This window comes from Gopherus evgoodei, chromosome 1 (genome assembly GCF_007399415.2).
Source record: "Gopherus evgoodei ecotype Sinaloan lineage chromosome 1, rGopEvg1_v1.p, whole genome shotgun sequence".
Classification (NCBI taxonomy): Eukaryota; Metazoa; Chordata; order Testudines; family Testudinidae; genus Gopherus; species Gopherus evgoodei.
In genome coordinates this window covers 165,545,826-165,570,605 of record NC_044322.1, presented here as the reverse complement: position 1 = coordinate 165,570,605, position 24,780 = coordinate 165,545,826, and the positions used below count along the sequence as shown (strand labels likewise).

General features: G+C 39.4%; 1 protein-coding gene and 1 long non-coding RNA gene across 5 annotated transcripts in view; one reads left to right on the top strand and one right to left on the bottom strand.

Annotated features, from left to right (window-relative positions):
- The window catches only part of RUNX1 (RUNX family transcription factor 1), a 204,281-nt gene extending 184,891 nt beyond the window's left edge, over positions 1–19,390 (bottom strand). Inside the window, exons 1-2 of one of the 2 annotated variants that reach the window (XM_030578296.1) lie at positions 19,211–19,390; positions 18,913–19,029 (exon numbers count right to left, since the gene is read on the bottom strand). In XM_030578296.1, coding sequence (XP_030434156.1) covers positions 18,913–18,970 — 58 coding nt within the window. In that variant the 5' untranslated portion in view covers positions 18,971–19,029; positions 19,211–19,390. The remainder of the gene's footprint in view (positions 1–18,912; positions 19,030–19,210) is intronic. The other variant, XM_030578270.1, reaches the window with a different exon arrangement.
- LOC115658841 lies at positions 17,065–22,874 on the top strand. Of its 3 annotated transcripts, none has more exons than XR_004002393.1 (4): positions 17,065–18,338; positions 20,851–20,949; positions 21,946–22,024; positions 22,694–22,874. It is a non-coding gene; the product is annotated as an uncharacterized LOC115658841 (long non-coding RNA). The 3 variants fall into 3 exon arrangements; XR_004002394.1 differs by having other exon boundaries at positions 17,065–18,462; positions 20,854–20,949; XR_004002392.1 differs by having other exon boundaries at positions 17,065–18,462.
- Positions 22,875–24,780: the final 1,906 nt, after the last annotated feature.

Here is a 24,780-nt window from a genome sequence, read left to right as displayed (position 1 = left end):
TAGTATGCACCTTTTGCCTGACCTTTTGCATTGGTCCCTTTTCTAGATTGTAAACTCATTGGTGTGGGAACTATGTCCTCCTCCTTAGATCTAGAGCTGGCTGAAACTGACAAAAAAGTCTTTGAGGAACATCTGAAAATTCCAAAATGGATGAAATTTAAACTCTTTTGGTTGGTCGGTCCCTCCCCACAAACTGTATTGAAATTTTATTAAAATAGTTTTCAAAATCATGAGCCAAAATTTATTTTCTGAAAGCTGCATTTCTATATTGAAAACAAAAATTCCCTGTGCTGAGTTTGAAACTGATGGCAATAAAAATGTTAATAAAATATCAATAAAATATCTATTAAAGATGTTGCCTTTTTTGTGTGCATAAAACCAGAACATTTTAATAATGTTGACAAATTTTCGTGAAACATTTGGTTTATAATAAAAGACCATTTTACAATGAAAAACAAAAAATCTTCCACCATCTCTATCAAGCAGCTTTACTGAAGCTAATGGAGTTATGCCACTTTATACTACCTGAGTATCGAGTGCTATGGTCAAAATGTTCAAACCTGGGGGCCTACAGTTAGTCACCCAAATCTATATTTAGGCACTAAATAAATTGTCTGGTTTTCAATGGTGCTGAACACCCACAGTTCTCATTTTATTTTGGTGGGAGCTACAGATGCCCAGCACCTTTGCAATATAGGTCACAGTTAATTAGATCCTTCAAATACTCAATGTGTGTGTAATTTTAAACACATGAGCAGTTCCAGGGAGAGATCACTTACACATTTACAGTTAATGCTGCAAACACAAACACTTATGTGTGTTCTTAACTTTACTGCCATCAGCAATACCATTAAAATCAATGGATCTACTCATGGTAATAAAGTTCAGCACATGCATAAGTGTTTGCATTATCGGGATCTACATCTGTGCAAGATCAAGGCCTAAATATGGATTTAGATACCTAAATTTAGGTCTCCATATTTAAAAATTTTGCCTGTATTGAGATATTGGATTTTTCTTCCAAATGTATTTTGAGTGTAAGGTTGGATGATACTGACTTCCTTCATACAACACTTTGAGATCTAAGGATGAAAAGTCTTGTGTAAGAGCTAGCTATATTATTAATTATTATTATTATTATTAAAGATACAACAACATTTTAAAAGGAGTACAACTGCACGTGCAGTTCTCTTCTTGGGATGAGGGCCTTAGACTCCTAAATTCTAAAATTTCTGGACACCTGTGGTTCCCAATGTAGTCATTTAACAAATGTAATCATCGTTTTCAAGGGTCAGACACAGCCTGCTCTGTGCCTGTCACTCTGTTTATAGCAGTGGAAGATACTTTGAAAAATGAGCAAATAACTGAAAAAATGTGGCATAAATTAACAGCAAGAAACGGCAGTGCTAAAAAGCGTGAAACAGGAAAGAGCCAGTGACACTTGAGCACTTTTTTCATCAGTGTTTAGTAGGGACGGAACTTCTGCAAAAGCTGCTGAGGCCTGTTATCAGCTTAGCTCAGAGATCTGTGGTTTTCTCGCTCTTGCAACCCTGCTTTAACTGTCAGTTGTTTTTCAACAAACAGGATACCTCCCTCTAAGCTGTCAGCTTCCCTGTCACTTCACAGAAAGAGGCAGTGCAGCTCCACCTCAGAGGCAACGCTTATCCACTTTTTGTTTCAGGGGAGTTTCTTCAGGTGCACCACAAATAAAAGAAGGAACGAGGAGCAAATGGTCTCCTTTTTGGAACAACCAATGAAAACAAACAAACAACAAACCTGTGTTCTGGATTCTTTGCTGTTTGGAGTTACAAAGTCCATGCTTCATATTACGGGATTCCAAAGCATTGTTTTAGACCAGACTGTAATTTCTATTGCTGCTGTTTTCTAAAGCATTACATTTTGATTACTGGGGCAAATCTCATCCTTCCCCAACTCCTCCCGACCTGCAAAAGGGTCAGTGTGACTCCTTAATGCAGGGGAATGGAGGCAACACATTTTGATATGAAGCCAATTCCACAAAGGCTCCCTCTGCATCATTACATAGTGGGGCTTGGGGGGCAGAACAGGTTGACTATGCAGATGCATTAACAGTTGGTCCCAGAGAGCAGAGATCCAGCAGCAGCAACTATGGCTTTGCCTGGGCTGTGGATTAGCTCTTCCTGAGGCCCCTTTCTGTCTTCCTCCTCCCCAGCCTTATGAAATCCCCTGCATCAAGCTTTGCTACTCAGGTTGGGGTGGGGGAGATGTGTCTATTGGAGGTCATTTAGCCTATCTTAATTACAATTCTTTTGTATCTACATGAGCACTTAAGCACATGGCCAAGGTAAGGCAAGCATGGATTTCTATTCAGAAGTTAGATATGAGCAAAGGGAAATACTTTTTTGCCCAGGGTCCAGTGATCACAATGCCAACACTTATCCTGTAGGTACTGCCTGGTCTTACTAGGAGCAAAATTTGCTTTTCAGATTTTAATTACATATTCTTCTCTCAAAACTGATGTTAAACTAGCAATGGAAAGCTGAATTATACAACTGCAGAGTATGCCTTGGAGAGCAGCAACAGAAATCTTGATCTTTTCAAAAATGCCCATCACTGTTGTAGTTCTGTGCTTCTGAAGGAACATTTTGCCCTAAAGCAAAAGTTTTTCTTTGAAACGTTTCATGTCAGAAAAAAATGTCAAACGTGTGTCTAGTTGCTTCTGTCCCTACCCACCCCCCAAGCACCACCTACACCTCCTGATTTCTTGAAAAATTCAGTGCATCTTTTAGTGGTGCACCTTTTAACTGGCTTGGTTCATTTTCATGGCATAGAACCATAGAATATCAGGGTTGGAAGGGACCTCAGGAGGTCATCTAGTCCAACCCCCTGCTCAAAGCAGGACCAATTCCCAACTAAATCATCCCAGCCATGGCTTTGTCAAGCCTGACCTTAAAAACTCCTAAGGAAGGAGATTCAACCACTTCCCTAGGTAACCCATTCCAGTGCTTCACCACCCTCCTAGTGAAAAAGTTTTTCCTAATATCCAACCTAAACCTCCCCACTGCAACTTGAGACCATTACTCCTTGTTCTGTCATCAGGTACCACTGAGAACAATCTAGATCCATCCTCTTTGGAAACCCCTTTCAGGTAGTTGAAAGCAGCTATCAAATCCCCCCTCATTCTTCTCTTCTACAATCCCAGTTCCTGCAGCCTCTCCTCATAAGTCATGTGCTCCAGCCTCCTAATCATTTTTGTTGCCCTCCGCTGGACTCTTTCCCATATTTCCACATCCTTCTTGTAGTGTGGGGCCCAAAACTGGACACAGTACTCCAGATGAGGCCTCAACAATGTTGAATAGAGGAGAATGATCACGTTCCTAGATCTGCTGGCAATGTCCCTACTTATACAGCCCAAAATGCCGTTAGCCTTCTTGGCAACACGAGCACATTGTTGACTCATATCCAGCTTCTCGACCACTGTAATCCCTGTGGAACAGGGTGAACAGTGGAGAGGCCAAGAGAGGGAGTTTGACTGGGATCTGTCCGAGAGGAGGTATGCTAAGTGCTACATAGCATGTCTGGCTTTTCTGATTGACTGAGCCTATCCCATGTGCTCAAGAGGCTCAGGAAGGCCAGCAGAAGCCATTTTGAATGGTGGAAAAATGTGATGTTTTTAAACCAATCCAGAGAAAACCCTAGTGAGTTATTTTTCCTGTATATGAGATTTTAAACACTTCCAGCAGAGCTGAGCAAATAATATGTAATGAATAATTTTTTCAACAAGTGTTCCTTCTTTTCCTGTTTGGAGAATATCCACAAACAGCTCTGAGTTTTTAAAAAAATTATCTGTTCAAAATTATTGGACTACATTTTCATGAATTTCCATTGGTTTATGCCTTGCTTTTCGAGCTGGGTTGCGATTGGGCTTCTAAATTTCTGTACCCTTCTGAGATGATTATAACTCTAAATTAGGTTTCTGGTGCGAATAGTCACTCTAGGAAATTTAAAATTCAAAGCACAGAAGAAGGATGCTCTTGTAGATACTCAGGCACTGAACTAAGCCTCAAGAGACTAAGGTTCTGTTCCCACTTCTACCACACACTTCCTTGGGAAAGTCACATAATCTATCAGTTCTCTGACTGGAAAATGGGGAGAATGCTTCTGCCCTGCCACTTCAAGATGTTTCCAGAAATTACATCCTGTGTGTAATCTGTTACACAAGCTCAAGGTAGATAGCCAGCTCCTCTTTTTTCACCCTCCCTCTCATTTTAGGTGTAAGACTTCAAAAAACTGGGCCAAATTGGTACAGTGCATGACAAACCAGACTGTTCACATGCCCTTTTCTTGCACACAAACTAGATTTTTCTGAATTCATATTGAATTAACCACCTCCCCAGAAAGGAGAAAGCTTCTATCTGAAATTTCACCAACCTCATGCTTTCCTTTGAGAAAAAAACATTAACCAGCCTCCTGAAATTTCCCAGTGAAGCAAAATGTTGGAGATTCAGTAACAACCAGGGAAAATAACAGTAAATATTCTAATGAAAATTTTTCCACAGCTCTAACAAAAAGAGCCTTTCCCAGTACTGTCATCATTATACTGAATGAGCATACTAACAATATGGTGAGAGTATTTACATTCAACGTTGTCATTATCTACTGTGCTTGAGGCAGATCTCAATATATTCCAATACAAAGAGCTTCTCTAGCAATATTGCCAAAATGAGTTACTGTAGCAACATGGTGGAGATGTAGGCTAATGTCATTCAAAGCATCTCAGCAACATGAAGGAGCAGGAGAAGGACACTGCCCAACCCCCACAAAGGATAATTATCTTAAAACATTAACTAACAAGTACAGATATTTTAGCAGCAATGATTATAAGGTACCAGTTACAGGAACACCACTCTCTAATCCCTGAACCAGCTTCTGACTGGCACATCACGGGAATTTTATCTTGGTGGTTGACTTCAGTGTCAGCCCAGGGCAGAATATGACCAAAAATGTACATACATTATTTGTTTACTGCAAGCCACACATTTCAATTTCTTTTTTTTATTTACCACTGCAGCATGGATTAATAGAGGAAAAAAACCTAAAGCCTGAAATATGACAGACATAACCTTCAGTATGTTGCTTCAGTCAAGCATTTGGCTTAACAACCTTTTTAATGTCTGTCTACTACATTATATGTTGCATCAGTATCCAAATCTCTCATTTTCTTGGCACAAATTTTATATGAAAGAACGTAAGAATAACTTTCTCCTTTTTTTTTTTAGAACCACTTCTGTCTCTGCATTGATTTAATTGCCTTAGCACATCACAAGTGACACCAGTAGGGCTACCACCTTTCCAGCAAAAAAGCATCCTCAGACAAATGCAGTAATATGCTGCTTTTATTGATAAGGCCATCTGAACACAAAACTCAATGGTACTCTCTGGAGCATGCAAAATTTGGAACTGCAGGATCTGAAACTTAGCAGAAAGGCTAACAAAACAGCTGGACCATATAAAGGTAGTGGATGAATACGCATTTTACTGGGCCAGTGCCAGCTGTGAACTTGGAAAACCAGCTACTAAACATCATCACCACTAGAGGCTTATTTTTCTATCCCCTTTTCTCTCTTACTCTCTGTACCAACTTGAAAGAGCCCAAGATGTATTGCAGAAATAACAAACAAAGGGGAGCTATAACAGGTGTTAGGCCTGGAAGCACTGCTTTATTTTACCACCTGTATCTATCTAATTCTAACCAAAATATCTGTGAAGAAAGGGAGAGAATTTAATAGGTTCATGAAATGGGGCTGAGAACAGTGGCCCTAATTCAATCACCAAGCTTGTTAAAAGATGGCTAAATGCCAATGGATTACTCTCCCCATACAGCAACTGTGGGAGTTACTTATATTGCACTATTGTGGCTGATGCTGGCTAGCTAGCAAAGGAAACTTTAAACACCTGTGTATCAGATATCAACAGCCATATATGTTTCTACCTCCAGTCCCCAAAATGTGCCAATCAGAGTTGGTTGGGAGGGGATACCAATGGAAATGGAGAGCCTGATTCTGAACTCAGTGAGAAGGGTAAACACCAAGGTTACTCCACTGAGGCCAACAGAACTTCTCCTGGCATGTTGCAATGTGACAATTAAATCAGGCCTTCACAATAAAATAGATCTTCCCTTCTTGCTGTTTTCTTTACAGTGCTTCTGTGTTGGATTATGATGACAGGAAAAATTTAGTGCAGTTATTTTCATGCATACTCCTTTAATATCAAAGACATGATCCACCTACTTAGGATTTGATTATGGCTCACATTATCTGATTAACAACTGTAGGGTGACCAGATGACCCAATTTAATAGGGACAGTCCTTACATTTGGGGCTTTGTCTTAAATAAGCATCTATTACTCCTCCCCCACAGTCTCGATATTTCACACTTGCTATCTAGTCACCCTAAACTAATGGTATATTAGTCTCCATGTGCCTGAGTGGATGTTAATACACCTCTACTTCGATATAACACTGTCCTTGGGAGCCAAAATATCTTACCACGTTATAGGTGAAACCACTTTGATCCACCGGAGTGTGCAGCCCCGCCCCCCCGGAGCGCTGCTTTACCACGTTATATCCAAATTTGTGTTATATTGGGTGGTGTTATATCAAGGTAGCGGTTATTGTAATACAAGCAAATCTCACAAAGCAATACAGGTACTAGAAATGTGCAGGATTATTTACTCAAGGAGCCTCTGAAATGGGCAAATAGTAGAAAAACCTCAATGTTAGAGTAATTTGTCTCAGGTGTAAGGAAATAATAGGGGAGGAGAAGAGACCAAAATTAACTACCACTTAAAACAGGACAAACAGTTTTCTTTGTTTATTTTAGATGGGTTATTGTGTTGATTATTATTTCAACCCCTCCCTGAACAGCAGTGTGAATGATGTACAAGAAATGGCATTTTAAATAAGAATTTTGTTAACATTTCACACAACAAAACTTGTGATGAATACTCTTACAAAAAAAGAAGCTGAAATGTTAAGGCAAAAATTACTTCAGAAAGAAAGATAATTTCAGAATGAATTTGAGGTTAGGGAACTGTGGTAAAGGTTTTCCCAAGAATACTCATTTGAATGTTTAAGCACATTTCAATTTAACCATGTTTCGGACCCTTTGGTGTTCATCTTTCAAGATCACTTGAGAAAACAATGTTAACTAGTATGAACATTCAGAAAAAGCTACAATTTTAAGATCGTATGCTCAACCATTCACCAAAACCAAATTATGGATTATACAGGAGACTGTAAAATAGGCAGTTCATGCTGTCTTGGTCAGCTTGACAAGTCACCCAGCAATGATACTACACGACTTAACTAAGTAAAAGCCAACCTAATATGGATTGTGAATATATGTAACCAACGATCTGACGATAGAGAGTTATTTGCTGAAGAAATCTGTGAATAAAGAATCAACAGGAGAATTTTGCAGAGACACAGAGAGGACAACTCATGAATGGGAAATGCTGAATAATATTGTCAGGAGTTACTGCCTCTGCTCTGGAATGAAAGCTATTTTACCTCAGTTTATGATTGTGAATCCAAACACGATGGTTGCCATAAAAATGACAGCCTTTACAAATGCCAAATGCTCACCTAGCCCCATTCAACCGTTATACCAGTTCACACACTGAGGATCTTCACTCTGAGTCCATCTATTCAGTTATGCAAAATCAGGGGAAGATGAGGATGCCCAATAACTGCATGAAGACTGGACACTGGAAATTCAGACAGCAAGACACAGGCAATTAAAAATGGACGTGCCTGCTCTGTGCCCAGTACACTTCCAGCAATATTGTATAATGCTCAGTATGCTTAATAACAAATGCTTAGAGCAGAAAATAGGCAGCATTCTGGCTTACAGGTCTTTGCAGAACTTTAAAAAAGAAACCATCTTTTTAAAGTGTACTCTAGTTTTAAAGTGTGTGGCTTGTAGGATACTAGGTTAATCCACTGTGACACAGCAGGGGTTGTCAAAGCTGATCCAGAGCAACAGCCTGCAGTGTGGGCCTGTTGTATTTTCTAATCCCTTTGGCTGGAGTGGGTTTTTTGAAAGCTGAAAAGGAAGATGAAAGTCTAAAAAAACCCCTCCAACTGCTTCTGTTTAAATAATGCTTTTGATCTTAAACTGCTGCCGTTTAGTCAAAGCAGGGCTCAGAGAGGGGCTGGAACATGCTGAAAGCATGAAACTCTCATAGGAGAGAGATGGAAACAGGGGAAGTAAGAGAGAGAAAGGGAGCTGGGGGAGGCTGGTTTAATGAGCACATAAAAAGGAGTCTTCCAGTCAGCTGGCAGCCTGAAATGTGATCTCCAATATATACAATGGCATTTTTATTCAACGGCCCTGGCAAACACTATAAAAAGGAGCGAAACTGCTTCAAAGGTAGCTCCTGAGAAGGGGGCAATGGAGAGGAATTAGCCTCCCTACTTTTTCTTTTGCACTCATTTGTTTATATAGTTGTGGGATGAGAGACTGCTGAATTGAGCTGCATTAGCACTGTACCATTATTTTGGGTGGTTAACACTCTGACTTTTACGTGGTGGGAGCTGCCCACTAGGGGCCTGCTCCAAAGCTGACTGAAGTCAATGGGAGTCTTTCCACTGACATCAATGGGTTTTGAATCTGGACTTGACTACACCTACCATGTTAATGATACCAATATAGCTAGAACCAGAATAAGCACCTTTAGACAGATAGAGCAAGGTCCACCTTGGGAGGTTGTATGGCTTTAGCTATAGGGGTGTAGTTAAAACAGCGAATGCCCTCCCGCAAATGTGAATGCGGTTATGAGAATATATCGATATAGTTTATTCCCATATGGTCAGGAGAAAAAACTATACCTGTATATGGCACCTTAATTACAGTCTGGTATGTTACAATTGCATCCATGCTAGGGCTTGTATGAGCATAATTATACCTGTGTAAGAAAAAAAGTCACACTCCTACTAGTACAATTTTCAAGTGTAAAAACCAAATGAGTAGATAGCACTTGTCAACTACTGCAATCTAAACAGAAGAAAAAAATTCTTCCAGAACTAAAGCTACCATGAAGAACAGCATGCATAGATTTAGACACTTCAAATGGGGATTTTCATTCATTAAAACAATCTACTGCCTCTGCGAGCTTAGCACAGAACTGCAAGGGGATCAGATTATCACAATAAAGCTTTAGCAGTTTACCCCATAACTTCACACATGAAAATGTGAGATCTCCTTCTTAATCTTCTGTTTTCATGATAGCCTGGCATACTGTAACCAGGAGACTTCCCATATTTGCTTGGGAGATTAACCCTATTAATGGAGGGTGTGGGGGAGGACTAGATGGCTAAGGGGATTGGATAGTGAGATATTACTCATCTCTCTCACTTTTAGGTTATGTGCTCCAGTGCAGCCTAGGCCAATGGTGATCAAAATATGTTACTATTGGTGTGTGAAACAATAATACCTAGCTCTCATATAGCACTTCTCATCAGTAGAAATCAAAATACCTCACAATCTTTAGACTCACAACACCCCATGTGAAGCAGGGAAGTGCTATGATTCCCATTTTACAGATGGGAACTGAGGCCTAGAGAGACTAAGTGACTTGCCCAAGGTTACACAGAAAGTCTTTGGTGGATTGGGGAACTGAAGCTGGGTCGCCCTAGGCCTAGAACAGTGCCCCAATCCCTGGACTATCCACAGTACCGGTTTTTATGAGCTGGTGTCCAGTATCAAAACATTCACTGCTCATTAGTACTTTAGACAGTCTCAACATAAAGGCCAAACACATGAAGGGGCATGTAGCCCATTTGTTCCTTGAGGCGGTCCCTGCAGGTCTGGCTATTGAGGTGCACTAGCAGGTGGATGGAGGGACTTTTGCACTGCTTCCCCCCCATGTGGTACTTGTTCCTGGGATAAGATGACACTACTGACTATCTGTCTTTGAAAGGCACCAAATTCACTTAACTATCCTGAAAGCATGTCTCTACATTATCTGGCTAGACTTCCAGCATTTAGTTCAGCTATAACTGTTCTCGCTAAATCAGGTTATATCTCCATTTACAGCAGTGCTCCTACTGCCACACAAGTCCAGGGCTTTATAAATTCTTTACATGGATTTGGCAGCCCACAGTCACAACCTGTTGTTGGTTTTGCTCCTTGGGCTATGAATTTTGTTACACCCAGTTTAGGCAAAATCAGAAACATTTACATGCAGGCCTTAAAACAAACAAACACACAAAAACCAGTAACACTATATTGACTATATTGTAACACTCAGTTGCACTTCGGATGGCCTCGGGGTAATATGTATTTACATTTCAGTATTCTCCATATGGCAATGCGCAATAGGGACAGATCTTCAAGTTCCACTCACAAAATTCCTGTTATAAATGTTAAAGGACCATATCCTCACATTGGTCTTTTGCGTAGAGCTCACACTTATATCAGTGGGGTTTCTATATATGGCTAGAGAACAGTATGTGATAAAGAGAGGCTCGTATCAAGACTCCTACAATGCTCACACTGTTTAGTTCAGGACCACCACCATACCAGACCAGTCACTTAGTAACTTTTCTCCTTTTTAACTTTTAAAATATAATCAAATAACTACGAGTAGGAAAAAGTTACTCCTAAACTTGCTGTATAACATATGTTGTGTGTAATTGTTTAGGGCAAAGATGTTATGGATTAACCCCCCACCACGCACACTCCAGCAACAATTCTGACAATCCCATTTTCAACAGTTCAAGACATTTGTGACTTTATGACAATTCTCTTGGCTCTACTGGGAGACACTCAGAGGTTCAAAGTTAACCTTGTTCCCACCTTTGCATTTTTCTTCAGGTTTTTATATATAGTTATTACAAGATTAAAAAACTTGGCCTCACTTTGGTCAATGGGAGTTTTGCCATTAACTTCAGCGAGGACAGGACTGCACGCTAAGAATTATGCCATGAGTAACTTTTCAACCTGTTACTCTTTGATGTGTGAAGTATAAATACAGACGTATCCATTAAGAGGTGAAAAAGCTCATATGCACATTGCAAATGGTGTGAAACTACATGCTTCATACTAAGCTCAACATGCTAACAGAAGCTGTGTTATCTGACTATAAAGTAATTTAGGTTTGTACATGAAGCTTTATCATATGGTTGTTGATATAGACATCTTTATATATTTTTTAAAGGTGCAAAATAATTTTAAAGCTAGTATGAATGTCTGACTATCCCAAAGTCACATGCTTTGCCTGAACACCACAGGTGTGCACCATACAAGCAGTTAAAATGCAATGAGATGAGGGTGTGACCAGGGTTTAAAATGTGTAATATATTTGTCACAAGGGGAACTTGTGCATCTGTTGCATATTGTGGGACTGTACTTGTAGCTTTAAAAATATTTTAACAGATGGACATCTTTCCCCTTTAAAGACCATAAAAGGGCAAATTAAAGGGTCAAGGGTCTGATAGGGTCAATGGGTTGACAAGGGTGGCTTGGCTGAAATGTTTGCAGCAAATCACATGAAATCCAGCTGGTTTCAGGTTTCCTTAAACTCAGACCACATTCATGGAAAGATTTGCTACGAGATGGAAGTCTTTCAGCTATACCCTACCCCAGTCACAACCAAACCTGAGGACAGACTATGAGTGTGTCTCAAAATCATGATCATTTCATGACTTCAGAATGAAATCAGACCAATAAAAAAACCCTAAACTATTCCGAGTGAGTTTTGGGTTCACTAGAATTTGAAACTCAAAACGAAATATTTGGGGTAAAAAACCCAGACAGATCAAAACCATAGAACATGGTTTCACAAGTCCCTGTGAAGTGAAACTGATAAATTTCACACAGCTTTCCTCACAAGCAGAAGTGGTGGCACTGAAGATGGTATGAAGGATGAACTGGAAGCATTGCTGTAAGGTTAGCAACTGCATGTTCTCTACTTGCTCAGACTTATGATCAAATCTACTAAATGCCATTTTAAGATATTCCAGTTTCATAGTGAATTCTGTATTTTACACTAATAAATATCTTGTACTTAAACCCGTAATTCATCCTGCTGGGACCAATCTAGAAGAAAAGTCATTTACTTTGAAGACTTTATATTGGCAACCCAGAAATTTCTAGCCTCATTTCCATCTCTAACTCTCAGTTTACCAGAGGCAAAGCTGCTGGTATGGTGCTCTTCTAGGGACTAGACAGATACTTGTTCAGACAAGTCTGAAGCTGTCAAATACATGGGAGATACCAAATTACTACAGGCCTTTATGGGCATTCTATTAGTCTGCCACAGCTCCATATACATATTATATACACTCATAAGATCAGAAGGGAGGTGGTGGAGAGGGTATTAGTGTAATACATGCTTGTGGCTTGTCATAGGAACATAGGCATTATTTGCTGAATTAGACCCGAGGTACATCTAGTCAAGTATCCTGGCTCTGACAGTGGCTAGCTCCAGAGAGGAAAGTGCAGTAATCCTTCAGAAGGCAATTTTGGAATAACCTGCCTATAAGGGAAAATTTCTTCCTACTCGTCAATCAGTAGAGGTTGGCCTATGCCCTGAAACATTTTTGTTTTGTTCTGGTTTGAGGTTTTTTTTTGGGGTGGGGGGAAGGATGTTAATAACCCTTCCAAAGCTCCTGTTCTTTTAATAATTGCTATTTGAAGTCTGAATACTGTTATCCATATAAATGTCCAGTCCTTTTACAAATCCTGCAAATTCTTGGCCCTCACAGTATCCTGTAGCAATGAGCTCCAGAGGCTAATGACACATTCTTTGAATAACTATTTCTGGTGTAGCGTCTGAGATACGAATGAATTTACATCCCCTTGAGGACTTGTTTCACAATGTGCTCCTCCTCACCATAAAGAGTAAGAATTGGATGTGTGTATGTAATCTTGAAAAAAAAAATCAGACCTCACTCTGAATAAACTTTTAGATTTTCAAACTGCAATACACAGAGTTGTATAACATCTGAAGGCTAGTGGTATGTCACTAGCTCCGACTGCACTTTGAAACCCTAGAGAATATTTTGTTAACATTAAGAGCCTTATGCTGGCACATTAATTACTCCAGTAATTACACACAGGTTAATTGAAACCAAAATCCTACTCTGAGGCCTGCAGCCTCACAGTGAATACTGAGGGATTTGGTAGGACTCAAATTTAAAGTGCAGTTATGCTCAGTGGTGTGTATACTGTACCTTTTTATTCAACACTGATTTGCTTTCCTATTAAGTCAGAGTTGCTTGCTTTACCAACTAGACTAGCTTCTCACCCCTTCAAAGAGAATAAGATAAAGAGAATCCTGCCTCTGCTTCACAATAAAATACTTAATTTACCTTTCACCACCATGAACTTGCCAACATCATAGGCCTATAAATGTCATTTAAAAATAAGCATATTGTTCTTATTATGGTCAATTAGTAATGAAACTTTGCTGTGTAGAATCAATATAGGACTACACATTGGCCACAGAGCCAGCACTAGGCATAAGCAGACAAAACAATGGCTTAGGGCCCTGAGCGGCTGAAGTGGGGCCCTATTTGCTTTTATAAGTATGTGTTGTAGGGGAAGGGGGCCAAAAATATTCCTGCTTAAGGCCCCCAATGGGCTAGCATCACCTCTCATTGGCAATGAAACTGTACAATGCTCCTCCAGGTTTTAGATCTGTCACAATAATGCAACTTCCCTTGCATTAATGTTGTATGTATTGGTAATATATATATCAGATATCTTTACTTCCCAATGGCCAAGAACCTCTGAGCTAGAGTCTGGTTCTCTGGTTGAAATGTAACCCATAGACACTGCTGGTGACAGAACAAAGAGTGAGACAATCTTGGGTATCTGTAAATCAGTCATATCCAGTGGCTTGTGAATCCTGGCTAATCCTGCCACCACAGCACATCACTTCTTTTAATGCTTGCTTAGACACTGAATTTCATGTCCAGGCCCAGTATATGATCTTTCAGTCTTACTAAACCAGAGAATTAATCTTTTCTTTAAGATGCTTTACCTGTTTCTTCACAGTTATTCCTGTGTTCTGGTTTCTCAGTGTTATTCAAGCCTTTTAAATAAACACACACAGTCACTCACTCGTGTGTGTGTGTATGTGTGTATACACATAGATATATAGATATATAAAATGAGTTTAACACAGAGGGGAGGCTGTGTAAATCAGACATTGTGTAAGCCTTTTCTTTTAGTACATCGCGGTTTTTATGAGATTCTTTAGCTCAACTTCCTTTTCACAAGATAGACTAATAACTCCATAGTACTCACACCCATTAACTTTGTGTTACAGCTCTGACAGTCTGCAAAGAACATAAACTGTCTTTACCTCTTGTCACCACTCAGTGGCAATGTGTTTTTTTTCTATTTTGAAAATATACAGTTGTTTTACTCACCCTTAAAAAAAGTCACTGACCTGAGCAAGAGGAGGAATAGAGTTTTCCAAATTAGTATTAATTTAAAGCCAGATGCTGTATATGTCTCAGGGGAAAAAATGCCTTTTCTACAGAGATATTCCCAATATTTACAATATATGAATCCTCTGAATAATGTACTGGGTTCAAGTGGGCTGATATCATCAACTGTCTTCATTTATTTCTTTCCCTTCTGAAAATTCTCTAAGGATCAACACCCCCACAGATGAGCCATGCAGTGATCAGCATTTGGGAAGGGAGCAGAATTTGGAATGGGAAACACATCTTAACACTTAAGGGGCCCCAAATATCAGCAGATTGTCTTTGAAATCCATAAACTACTTTGTGGGTTGGATGCTATGCCATCCATCATCAGAGTTCTTTCTTTCCTTCTTTCTTTGCCATGCTTACGGGAAATGTTTGTTACAGTATTGGATGCTTCATACTGGAAATCAACTTTGCATGTGGATATTCTCACAAATGCGCAATCCCCAAATGTATACATGCAGCAAAACTATGTTAGAACTAAAAGTTCGATCATGGAAACACCAATAAGGATGGTGATTATTACCATGATTAGTACCCTTGACTGCAGTCAATGAGTGTGTTTATTTACACTGCTAAGTATAAGCCATGCCACATATATCATTCAACATCTAGATTCAAAGAGAGATATCAAGAAAGCTATTCAGGTAACCTGCCTTTATGATAGGTGTTGGAGGACATATTATACCACCATTAGTCCAAAATATTTTAGAGACAAATATTGAGATGAAAGGAAGTCTTGTACTCTCTAACAAGAGAAGCTATTGAGTGAGTAATAACCAGGGGATACACATAATCTAGACTCAGATAATAGAGAATTTCTGATTAGACAGACTCTTTTGACCCGAGGAGAACTACTCACTTCCTGGATCCAACTGCAGGACAAGTCAGAGCTATGGACTTTAATGAGCAAAGATAAGCACATGCATAAGTGTTTTCAAGAGCTGGGCCTTAACAGAAAACTATTTAAAGCAAGGTCAGAAAGGTTTTTGTAGATTACTCAGAATAAAAGGGTCCCAATCTGGACACTACCAGAATAAAAATTATAAGTAATAAGACAGCAGCGAGTCATGTACTTTTCTAAGAGAATTGCACCTACCCACAAGCTTTAAGTGCCTTAATTAAAAAACAAAGAGACAAAATCCAGAAGCAACCTCTTCAATATATGGAAATAACTAGCCAGACTTCAAACAAAGGGAAGATGAGGAGATATAACCTACACTTCCAAAATATTCCATGCTACATGCATCTCCCTAAAATCTCCTACAACAAGACTTGTGATTCTCTTTTTCCTAACAGGCAAAATTATTAGGCCGTTTTAGGGAATAGTAACTTTTATTTTTATTCCAAGAATGCAAGGAAACAGCTTTAAAATCCCTATTTTATACATTATTTAACCACAAGAAATTCAGAGGGAATTCGTTTTCATGTTCTCTCTGCTCCAAAAATATCATTGCTGCAATCTCATTGATATAACCTGCATGGGATGTTTCTAGCAGAGAGAAAACCTTCACAATAATAGGGGGTTACACAGGAAGAACAGATCAGACACAGACTACAACATAAAACCCTTATGATATAATCCCATATTCGACAAAAAGATGGGTTGAGTGCTTTCTGCTGGCTGCAGTTTAGCAACACTCTTAGGAGTACACTTCCCTTATAATCCTGCCATCCACCCCAAACTTGCATTGAAATCATACAGCTAGGAAAATAAGGCACTCATTAGAAGTAGTCCTGCCAAACATTTTAATGTGTTCAGCATGCATGATGCTCCAGCAGAAGTTTCAATACAATCTTCATTTTTTTACCTAGTGGCACAAGGGAGGACCTGGTGTGGTGCGATAGAAAAAGGGCCATATCCTTTGTGGTGTACCACATTAAATTAATATGTCAGGCTTTCTATGTCTGTCACTGTTCACAGACGGTGAAACAATTGTTTTGCTTCCCCACTCCCCTCTTTTTTTTCCCAATTTTCACATAGTATCATGCTAAAAAAGAGTTATGGATTTCCTTCTGAGAGGACTGCATGGACTGATAAAGTAAATTCAGGGCAGAAAACAACTTGTTATTTTCCCTTTTACCTCATAATTTCACTTAAGAGAGAAAGTGCAATAAATTTTGGCGGGAAAAAAAGACCATTTTGGACATTTTTAATGACTAGTCTGTGTAAACACTATTGAGAAATATGGGTGAGAACAATTCGTCCAGAGGAATGATTATTTTTCTTGCCTTGAGGCCCTAAACAGCAGTTTTGTTAAGTATTTTAAATTGTCTGAAGTTCATTTAAGAAGAGGAAGAAGCAAAAAAAGCATGTTTGGGAAACTCTCATAGGCTTTCATGTTTAAATGCTTTATTCTTTGGTGATTATGAAACATTCACTTTCTAACTCAACTGAAGAACTGTTGCCCAAACTTTCCTAACGTACAGTTAGTGGGCCATTTTGATCTCACTTACTCTGGATATATATCAGAATAGCTGGGTCCATGCAACATCTAGAACAATGGGGTCCTGGTCCCAGACTGGTGCCCTAGGGGCTACGATAAGATAAATAATGAATAATAATACAGTTGGACACTCTTGCCATGCACATAATTTGTTGGAGCTAAATTCTCTGCTAGTGTAAACTTGCACAGTTCCACTGCCTGTCATGGAGCTTCAGCAATTCATGCCTGCAAAGAATTTGGCCCTTGGTCTTTAGTGTTTTACTAGCTTCCCTGACACTACTTAAATATGGTGCCTCGGTACAGCTCCTGTTGTCTCCAGAACTCTGCTACAGGCTGGCTGGGCATTAGTACTTCAAGCACTAGCCCACAGGGTTCACTCTTTATTACCTTATCAAATGAACAAAATTTCCATAATAAGTCTTCCTGTACTGCAGATAAAATAGCAAACAAACATTTGGGTGAGTTAAAAAAAAAAGCTGACTAAATGCAGGAAGATCCTTTTTTTTTATTCTACCAATATTGCTTCCTTTGCTTATTAGTAGCCCAAAGGAAATGCTAGTTCAGAAGGAGCCAGGGGAGCAGTTAGCAGCTTCTTGCTAGATCTTCAGTATCTCTGCTGCACAGGCTAGATGATGCTGTAAGAATGTGTGACTCATACAGCTCATCATGATTGAAAACTCCTCTGATGCCAGTAGAAATGTACTTAAAACCTTTCATTTGCAGGGTAAAAAGAGAGTGGCGATGACATTTTTCTTCTGTACATTAACCCTGTTTTCAAATCAAAGGGGCCCCAAGCTGCAGTAGCAACAGGGTGCTTGCAATGTAGCTGGTTGTGACAAGGCAGCTGACAAGCCTTCCGCATTCCACAGCTTGATTATTAATATGAATAACTAATGACTCACGCTGCCACTACTGAGGCCGGGAAACTTTCTGTAACTGAAGAGTTATAAAATGTTATTCTCCCACAGCACCAGCGCCAAATCGATGAGTGATCTCTTTACAGTTTTGCATTCATTTCAAACAGAATATGCATGTCCCTGCACACATGGCTTGAAACAGTCAGAAGATTGGTGTTTAGGGGAAAGAGTTCAGTTGTATCAGGCTATTTAGGGGGCTGTCTGCAAGAATGCAGAGACATTTCTCACACTAGTCCACTTGCTTACTAATATGAATAACTAATGATTAAAGCATCTGATTTACCGAGGGCTGTGAGATTATTAGACCAGGCTTGTGAAACTTCTTTGTCACTGTCTGGAAAAGTCAGACTTCTCTGGATGTTGCAGTTTAATTTTTTTCCCCTCCTCAGAGGATGTGGTATGGCTTCAGCCAATAATTCAGAATCGTCAGAGAGTGACACGGCATCAAAAGCAACACTAAATGTACTGATCCTCTTCTTCGCCTGGGCTATGTGAGTTGCAACTACCTTTAAGCAAGTTTCTGAGCTTTTCTTACTTGTTTCCAGTGAACATGCTTCTTCCTTTACCCAGACTGACAAAGTAGCAAAAATGAGACAGCATCACGCTCTGCTGGCTGTACGTATGAGCTTGCTCTTCATTCAGTACTGTGCTCGTTTTAGTCTGTGATATGTGTAGAATACCATTCGTTGGCTGTTATTTTTAATGGCTGTAGCTCAAAAGCAATGATTCTGCCAAAAGAACCAAAAAGGTTGATGCTACTGCTACTGTAGTGTGTGTAACTCATATGAATAGTATAACGTGCTTGGATTTACAAAAGGAAAATTTGTGAGGATGCCATGACTATTTGAACAGCTTAAGTGAATTATAATAATATCGCTAAAGAATTGACAAATAATGAGCTAATAAACCAATAACCTCAGACACTGGCTTCAGTAAGAATTTTTCAAAGAAAACAGAAGTGGAAAACTATATATTGTAAGCGTTTCCTGAACTGTGCAACAAACATGCATTTTCTTAAACATGGGACAGTCCAAAGTATATTTAACAGCACTGAATAGCACTTACCTCTCATGAAGCACTGCTGGTAAGAAGGAAATGACTCAAATACGCTGTTTGAAGCCATAGTTTCCTCTTTAAAACTTACTCTCTCTTTAAAGTGGGGGAATATAAGATTTCTTTCACCTTGAGAAGTGAAAAAGTAAGAATGGTCATTGTTATAACCCTCCTCCTGGCCATTGCTTTCTATTTTATCTTAGCGCCTTTGAAGCAAAATAAGCCAGATAATAAGATTCTTTTTCTAAAACAAACACTGAAATTGTTAAAAAAAAAAATAGCGGATCAGTTGTGGTTTGATGATGCTTACCACTCTATGAAACTCTGTGGTTTGCAGTCAAAACGATTTGCCCTGTCTGCTGACCAATATCCCGGACCCGCTCTTGTGTGACTGCCTCTGTACCCAACTTGTGGTTCTGTGGTTGTTTATGAGGCCCAAAGAAGTGTTTCACACAACCAAAATTACAAATTTAACTGTTCCCCTTTCCACAACCTGTCTCAATTGGTCTGTGCCGATCACATGATTTGAGTGATGTCAACTTAAAAAAAAAACACAAAACTTTCTAAGCAATGCCCTACCCACTCCACCTGCCCTCCCCTAGGCTGAGAAAAGAAACAGAGTATTTTTTGCAGAGGGAGGGGGAAAAAAGTGACTCACTGCCCCTCATTCTGCAAATGGTCTTGCTGATTTAGTACAACTCTGCTTGTTTTGTTGTTTGTGGTTTCTGGAACTACCGATTATTTTGATAGAGATTTCATTGCTGCTGATTTAATAGTAATTCAAACCCTGGTATTAGTCGGCTGCTAAAGGAGGATGCATATGTCATCATTTAAAACCTTAGGAATCAGCTGTAGGAAAAATCCACTAGCAGATGAAGAAGAATATAAATGGATATAAATCTGCAGTGTAAAAATTAAAAGAAGAAATTATGAATTTCAACCTACAGAATCTGTAACAAAGGACTAGAAGGAAGTCAGTCTGTATAAGCTGGCAACAAAGACTAGTATCATTGTAAGTTACTGCCAAAGGGCCAAATCCTGCAGTCCTTTCCCAGGCAAAGCTCCCATTGACCTCAGAAGGAGTTCTACCTGAGTGAAAACTGAGTAAAGACTCATCAGTTTTTAGTATACAGTGAATAAGAGATTGATCAAAGAACACAACATTCTAAATTTCTGTCTAAAACAGTGGAGCTCCTTTACAAACAGAATAGCCCAGCCCATGCTTGTCTGCCTCTGGTCAGAGCACTACAGAGAAAAAAAAAAAAGCTACTTATTTCAGAACAATGAAGTGACTGTTATGCCAGCTATTGTCTCCTTTCTCCCCTCTTCTGAATTCTGGACAACTACCTTTTTGCACTTCAATGCAAATCAATATGATACCTCACACCTGTACAGAAGCCTGGAGCTCAACAGGTTTTTTAAGCTATTAAACATTTGCCAAGGAACCAGTAACAATAGAGGAAACAAACCAATTCACACAGCAGATCAGAAAGAGTATTGTCCTGCACATGCAATGTGACAAATACAGTTAAAAGTGTAGCCTGAAGAAAAAGTAGTACACATGTGCTATGTTGCTATTATTTGCATTGCAGTAGTTACAGGAGACCCCTGTTTGGATCACGGCCCATTGAACTAGGTGCTGCACAAACACAAAGGAACACAAAGTCCCTCCCCTGAAGAGCTGACAATCTAAGTCCACAGTACTGCAATTGGACTCATGCACACAGACTCTAAAACCACAGAGCCCCCTGACATCCATGGGGCTCCACACAGGAATAAGGATTCCCTCACCCGAATCATATCCTCATTACATAATAACAAACCCATACTTTCAATACTTTTGCCTTTTTCCCTAGACTAATTTTGTTGTGTGAAAATAAAAGCTCTTCCCCTCCTTGACTTTGACCTTTCCATTTGGCTAAAGTTGACTTATCTCTTGTGTTTCTAAAGCAGCTGCAATTTGCATGGTGCTGTCGGCCTATTTCCTTGCTTGATGCTTGAGTGTGACTGATGATACAAGTCTCAACACAGAGCTGGGAACAGCATCAGGTTGGTAATTGCTATGTTTGAACCAGCAGAGGGAGCTCAGAAGGGTCCTACAAGAACATTGGGATTGGGATGTGGACGCTAGGTATTTTCCCCCGCTATAATCCATTAAACGAAAAGGTTGGCCAAATATTGAGAGTCTAAATTACTTGATAATAGAGCTAGATGAATAATTCAGAAATACTTCCTCCAATATTTGTTCTAATTTTCAGTGGTGCTGGAACAATTTTTATAGTGGGGATGCTGAAAGCCATTGTATCAAACTGTAAGGTAAACCCTGTCTATGATGGAAACCACGTTAAGCCAGAGGATGCCGCTGTACTCCCAGCACCCCGACTTCCAGCATCTATCCTAATTTTTTTAAACAAATTCACTTTCATATTTCCAATATTTCCTCCTTTTTTGTTTCCTTTTCCATGAACACTCATGCAAATAGGTTTTACTTTGTGAATGCCCATTGGAAAATGAGGTTTATGCTTATCCATCTGAACACTCATGAAAAGCAAATTCCAAATTCACTTTCTACAAGCCTTTTCTCCAGAAACCTGGTTGTGAGAATTAAGCTCAGCTAATTAGACAACAGAAACAGTATCAAGTGGCTCATTCAGCCAATCATATACAGCAACACATCTCACAATTTGGCCAAACAAGCCACAAAAAATACATTTTAAATTCTTATTTTGATAAGGAACACATGAAAGCCACAGTCTGTTCACAGGCATGCAAAGGACATGCAAGATTCAAGGCAAAATTGGTTGAATAAGTTATTTGTTATGACTTATTAGCTCAGTTCTGTTTGATAAAGTCATTTCAAAATAGGATGTGCATTTCTTTTAGGAAATTCTTACCAAGAGGATACATGCTTTTCAGTGAAATTAATGTATGGAAATTCTGAAGGGCTGTGGAGGGCAGTGCTTGGACCAACTTACTTTTACAGAAAGTGGAAAAAAATCAGCTTTGTCCACTTTGCCTGACTCTTGCTTCTATCCCATTGTCTAGATCACCAAGTAAGAGAAGCTTCCACAAGGAGCCCTAGTAACTCAATGCTATAAAATGCAGCAATGATTCCAGTCTTAAGGTATAACTAAAGCCATTTTTTATTTCTCTTGTTCTAATAATCACAGGGATGGGAAAGCTCACAGACACCCAGGCAGCTAGATACTCAGACAGTCGTAGTATTTGCTATAATGGTCAGCAGGGCTGTGGGCATAGCACTAGAGACAAAGTGCCACTGCATGCTGAATGTTAGCTATGTTAATGCCTTTACCTCAGTCATTTGTCATGCCAGCCATGGCATAACTATGCTATGTGAGAAACAACAACTGGGCTGGTTTTAACCCCCCAGAATTACTGCAGATGACGCAAGAGAAAAAACGGAGTGTTTCAACATTATCCTGCCACTGCAGTTTCCACTCTGCTACAAAACACAGCATTTGAAAATGCTTGTTAACATCCACACATTTTAAACTTTAAGGAAAAGGATCATAGAACAGCACACGGGAACTCAGATTTGAGTGTTGTTTTTCAGGTCCATTCTAAACTTAAGTTGAAGAATTAGCTACTATATTCCTAGGCCTTTGTTATGCTAGTTAAGGAAGCTCTCCATTAATACTAACAAAGATGGGTTACACCTGGCATTTCTTAGCAGAAATACTGAACGTGTTGAGGTATGATTCTGTAGTGGCGTTAGGTAAAACGTAATGGAAATGCTATAGTTATAGTTATATATGTCATTATTTATTGACAGGTTATCTGGCAATGTACAAAAGAAAGGAAGATGCTGAAGAATTTCTCACAATGACAATCCCTGCCCCAAGGAGTTTATGAAAATACTACTATGGTCACTGCATTCTAATTAAGATTGGTCTCTGCTAGATTTTTTAAATCTGGACTCTGGCTCTTCTAAATAAAGTTCTGCATAACAATTAGATGACTGTTTTCTGGAGTCCTTTGCTTTCTACTAACAGCTTTTTAACATTTAGGTAATATCATACTTAATTCTGGAAACTGACACATCATGAAGCAAATTGTCAAGTGGCCACATGACATTATGAAAGAGCATATTAGTGCTAGTAGTCATTTGTTTAATTTGGTATATGGTGTATTGGGCAGAGGTCAAAGGTCTAGTGATGTTAAAGAATTTATTTCCCATCGTTGACTGAGGAACATGACCCCATTAGCTAGAGTCATTAGCTGGAACATGACTTCAAGTAAATAGGTCTCGACATTGTACATGTCTGAATACTGTGAAATCTGACTCTAAGTTAAAGGTGAACATGTCCTCTTCAAACTCCGGTGGTGTTTCCAAATTTTGAAAAAGTAAAGTCGTCACAGGATGAAACTAACAGTTGATATTTTTAAGGGCAAATCCTTTTTGCTTTGAGAATTTCATTCAACGGCTAAATTAGGAACATGATCTCATTAGATAAATTATGTGGATATGTGAAAATGCCCACATCAACAGTATTTTTCTCTTAGGGTACATCTACACAAGGAAAAAAGAACCTATCCTAGGTCAGCTAACTCAGGCTTGTGGGGCCCGAACATCTACACAGCAATTTTCAGCCTGGAGCCAGAGCCCTGTAAGATGACCCGAGACAGCTGGGCTTTTTTTATCCCCGTGTAGACGTAGCCTTAGAGTGCCCAATCTCTATGTTGAAACTATTTGTTTCCTTGAAGAGCATAGTAACCAATGGCAAATTATCACCCAGCTGCAGAAAGTCAGAGGCTGCTGAGATACCCAAGGCAGAATGATTTGGGGATTACACTGGTCTATCTCAGGAGGAGTCTCAAGGTCAGGTTTTCAGTTTGAGGTTTGACACAACAATGTAGGGAGTCCCACATTTTTCCATCTGCCCTACAAGTGACCAGTTGTACATAAACAAAAGGGTTTCTTTTCTCCAGTGACGCCAGACTCTCAGTTTTCACCCTCCTTTCAATTTAGAATCACTTTAATCCCTTGAGGTCTTCCAGACACACAACATACATCTAATTCAGTACCACTTATTGGGCCCTTGGGTATAGTTTGCATATTAGACACATCCTGTTGCTACAGTGAAAAGCAAGGACTCATGCTCTCAGATGTGTGATGCTTGGTGTGCTAACTAGTCATGGGCAACCCTCAGTAAGGTTTTGTTCAACACAGAGAAGTATAAATAAGTAGGGAAAGGCTTCAGACCAAGCTGCATGAATAACCACCTCAAAAAGGTCATTAGGAATAAGCAGAGAGCCTACAAAGAATGGAAAAAGGGCTTGATCAGAAAAGGAAACTACACCATGGAGGTTAGAAAACATAGGACTAAAGTGAGAACTATTAAAAGTCGAGCTGAATTAGCTCTTGCAAAGGAAATTAAAATAAATAGGAGGTTTTTTAAAGTTATATAAATAAAAAGAGAACAAGGAAGGGTGAGGTTGGGCTACTATGTGGCGTGGATGAGTCTAAAGGTAATCCAGGTATGGCCCAAAACGAAATAAATATTGTGCCTCAGTTTTCAATAAGGTTGATAAATATGGACCATGTGCATGAAGGCAGTATGCTTGATAGAAATGCATGTCTAGAAATGGAAGTTGCCACATCTGAGGTAGAAGAAAATCTTAAAGAGTTTAATGCTCTCAGTTTGGAGGGACCAGATCATTTCCATCCCAGAAAACTGAAAGAAGTGGCACATGAGATTGCTAATCTAGTAGCAAGGATTTTTTAAATAATCTGCCTATTTGGGGGTAGTACCATATGACTGGAGAATAACCAACATTGGACCTATGTTTAAAAAAGGGTGAAAAAGTGATCCAGGCAATTACAGACTTCTTAGTCTGACCTCAGCATTTTGCAATGCT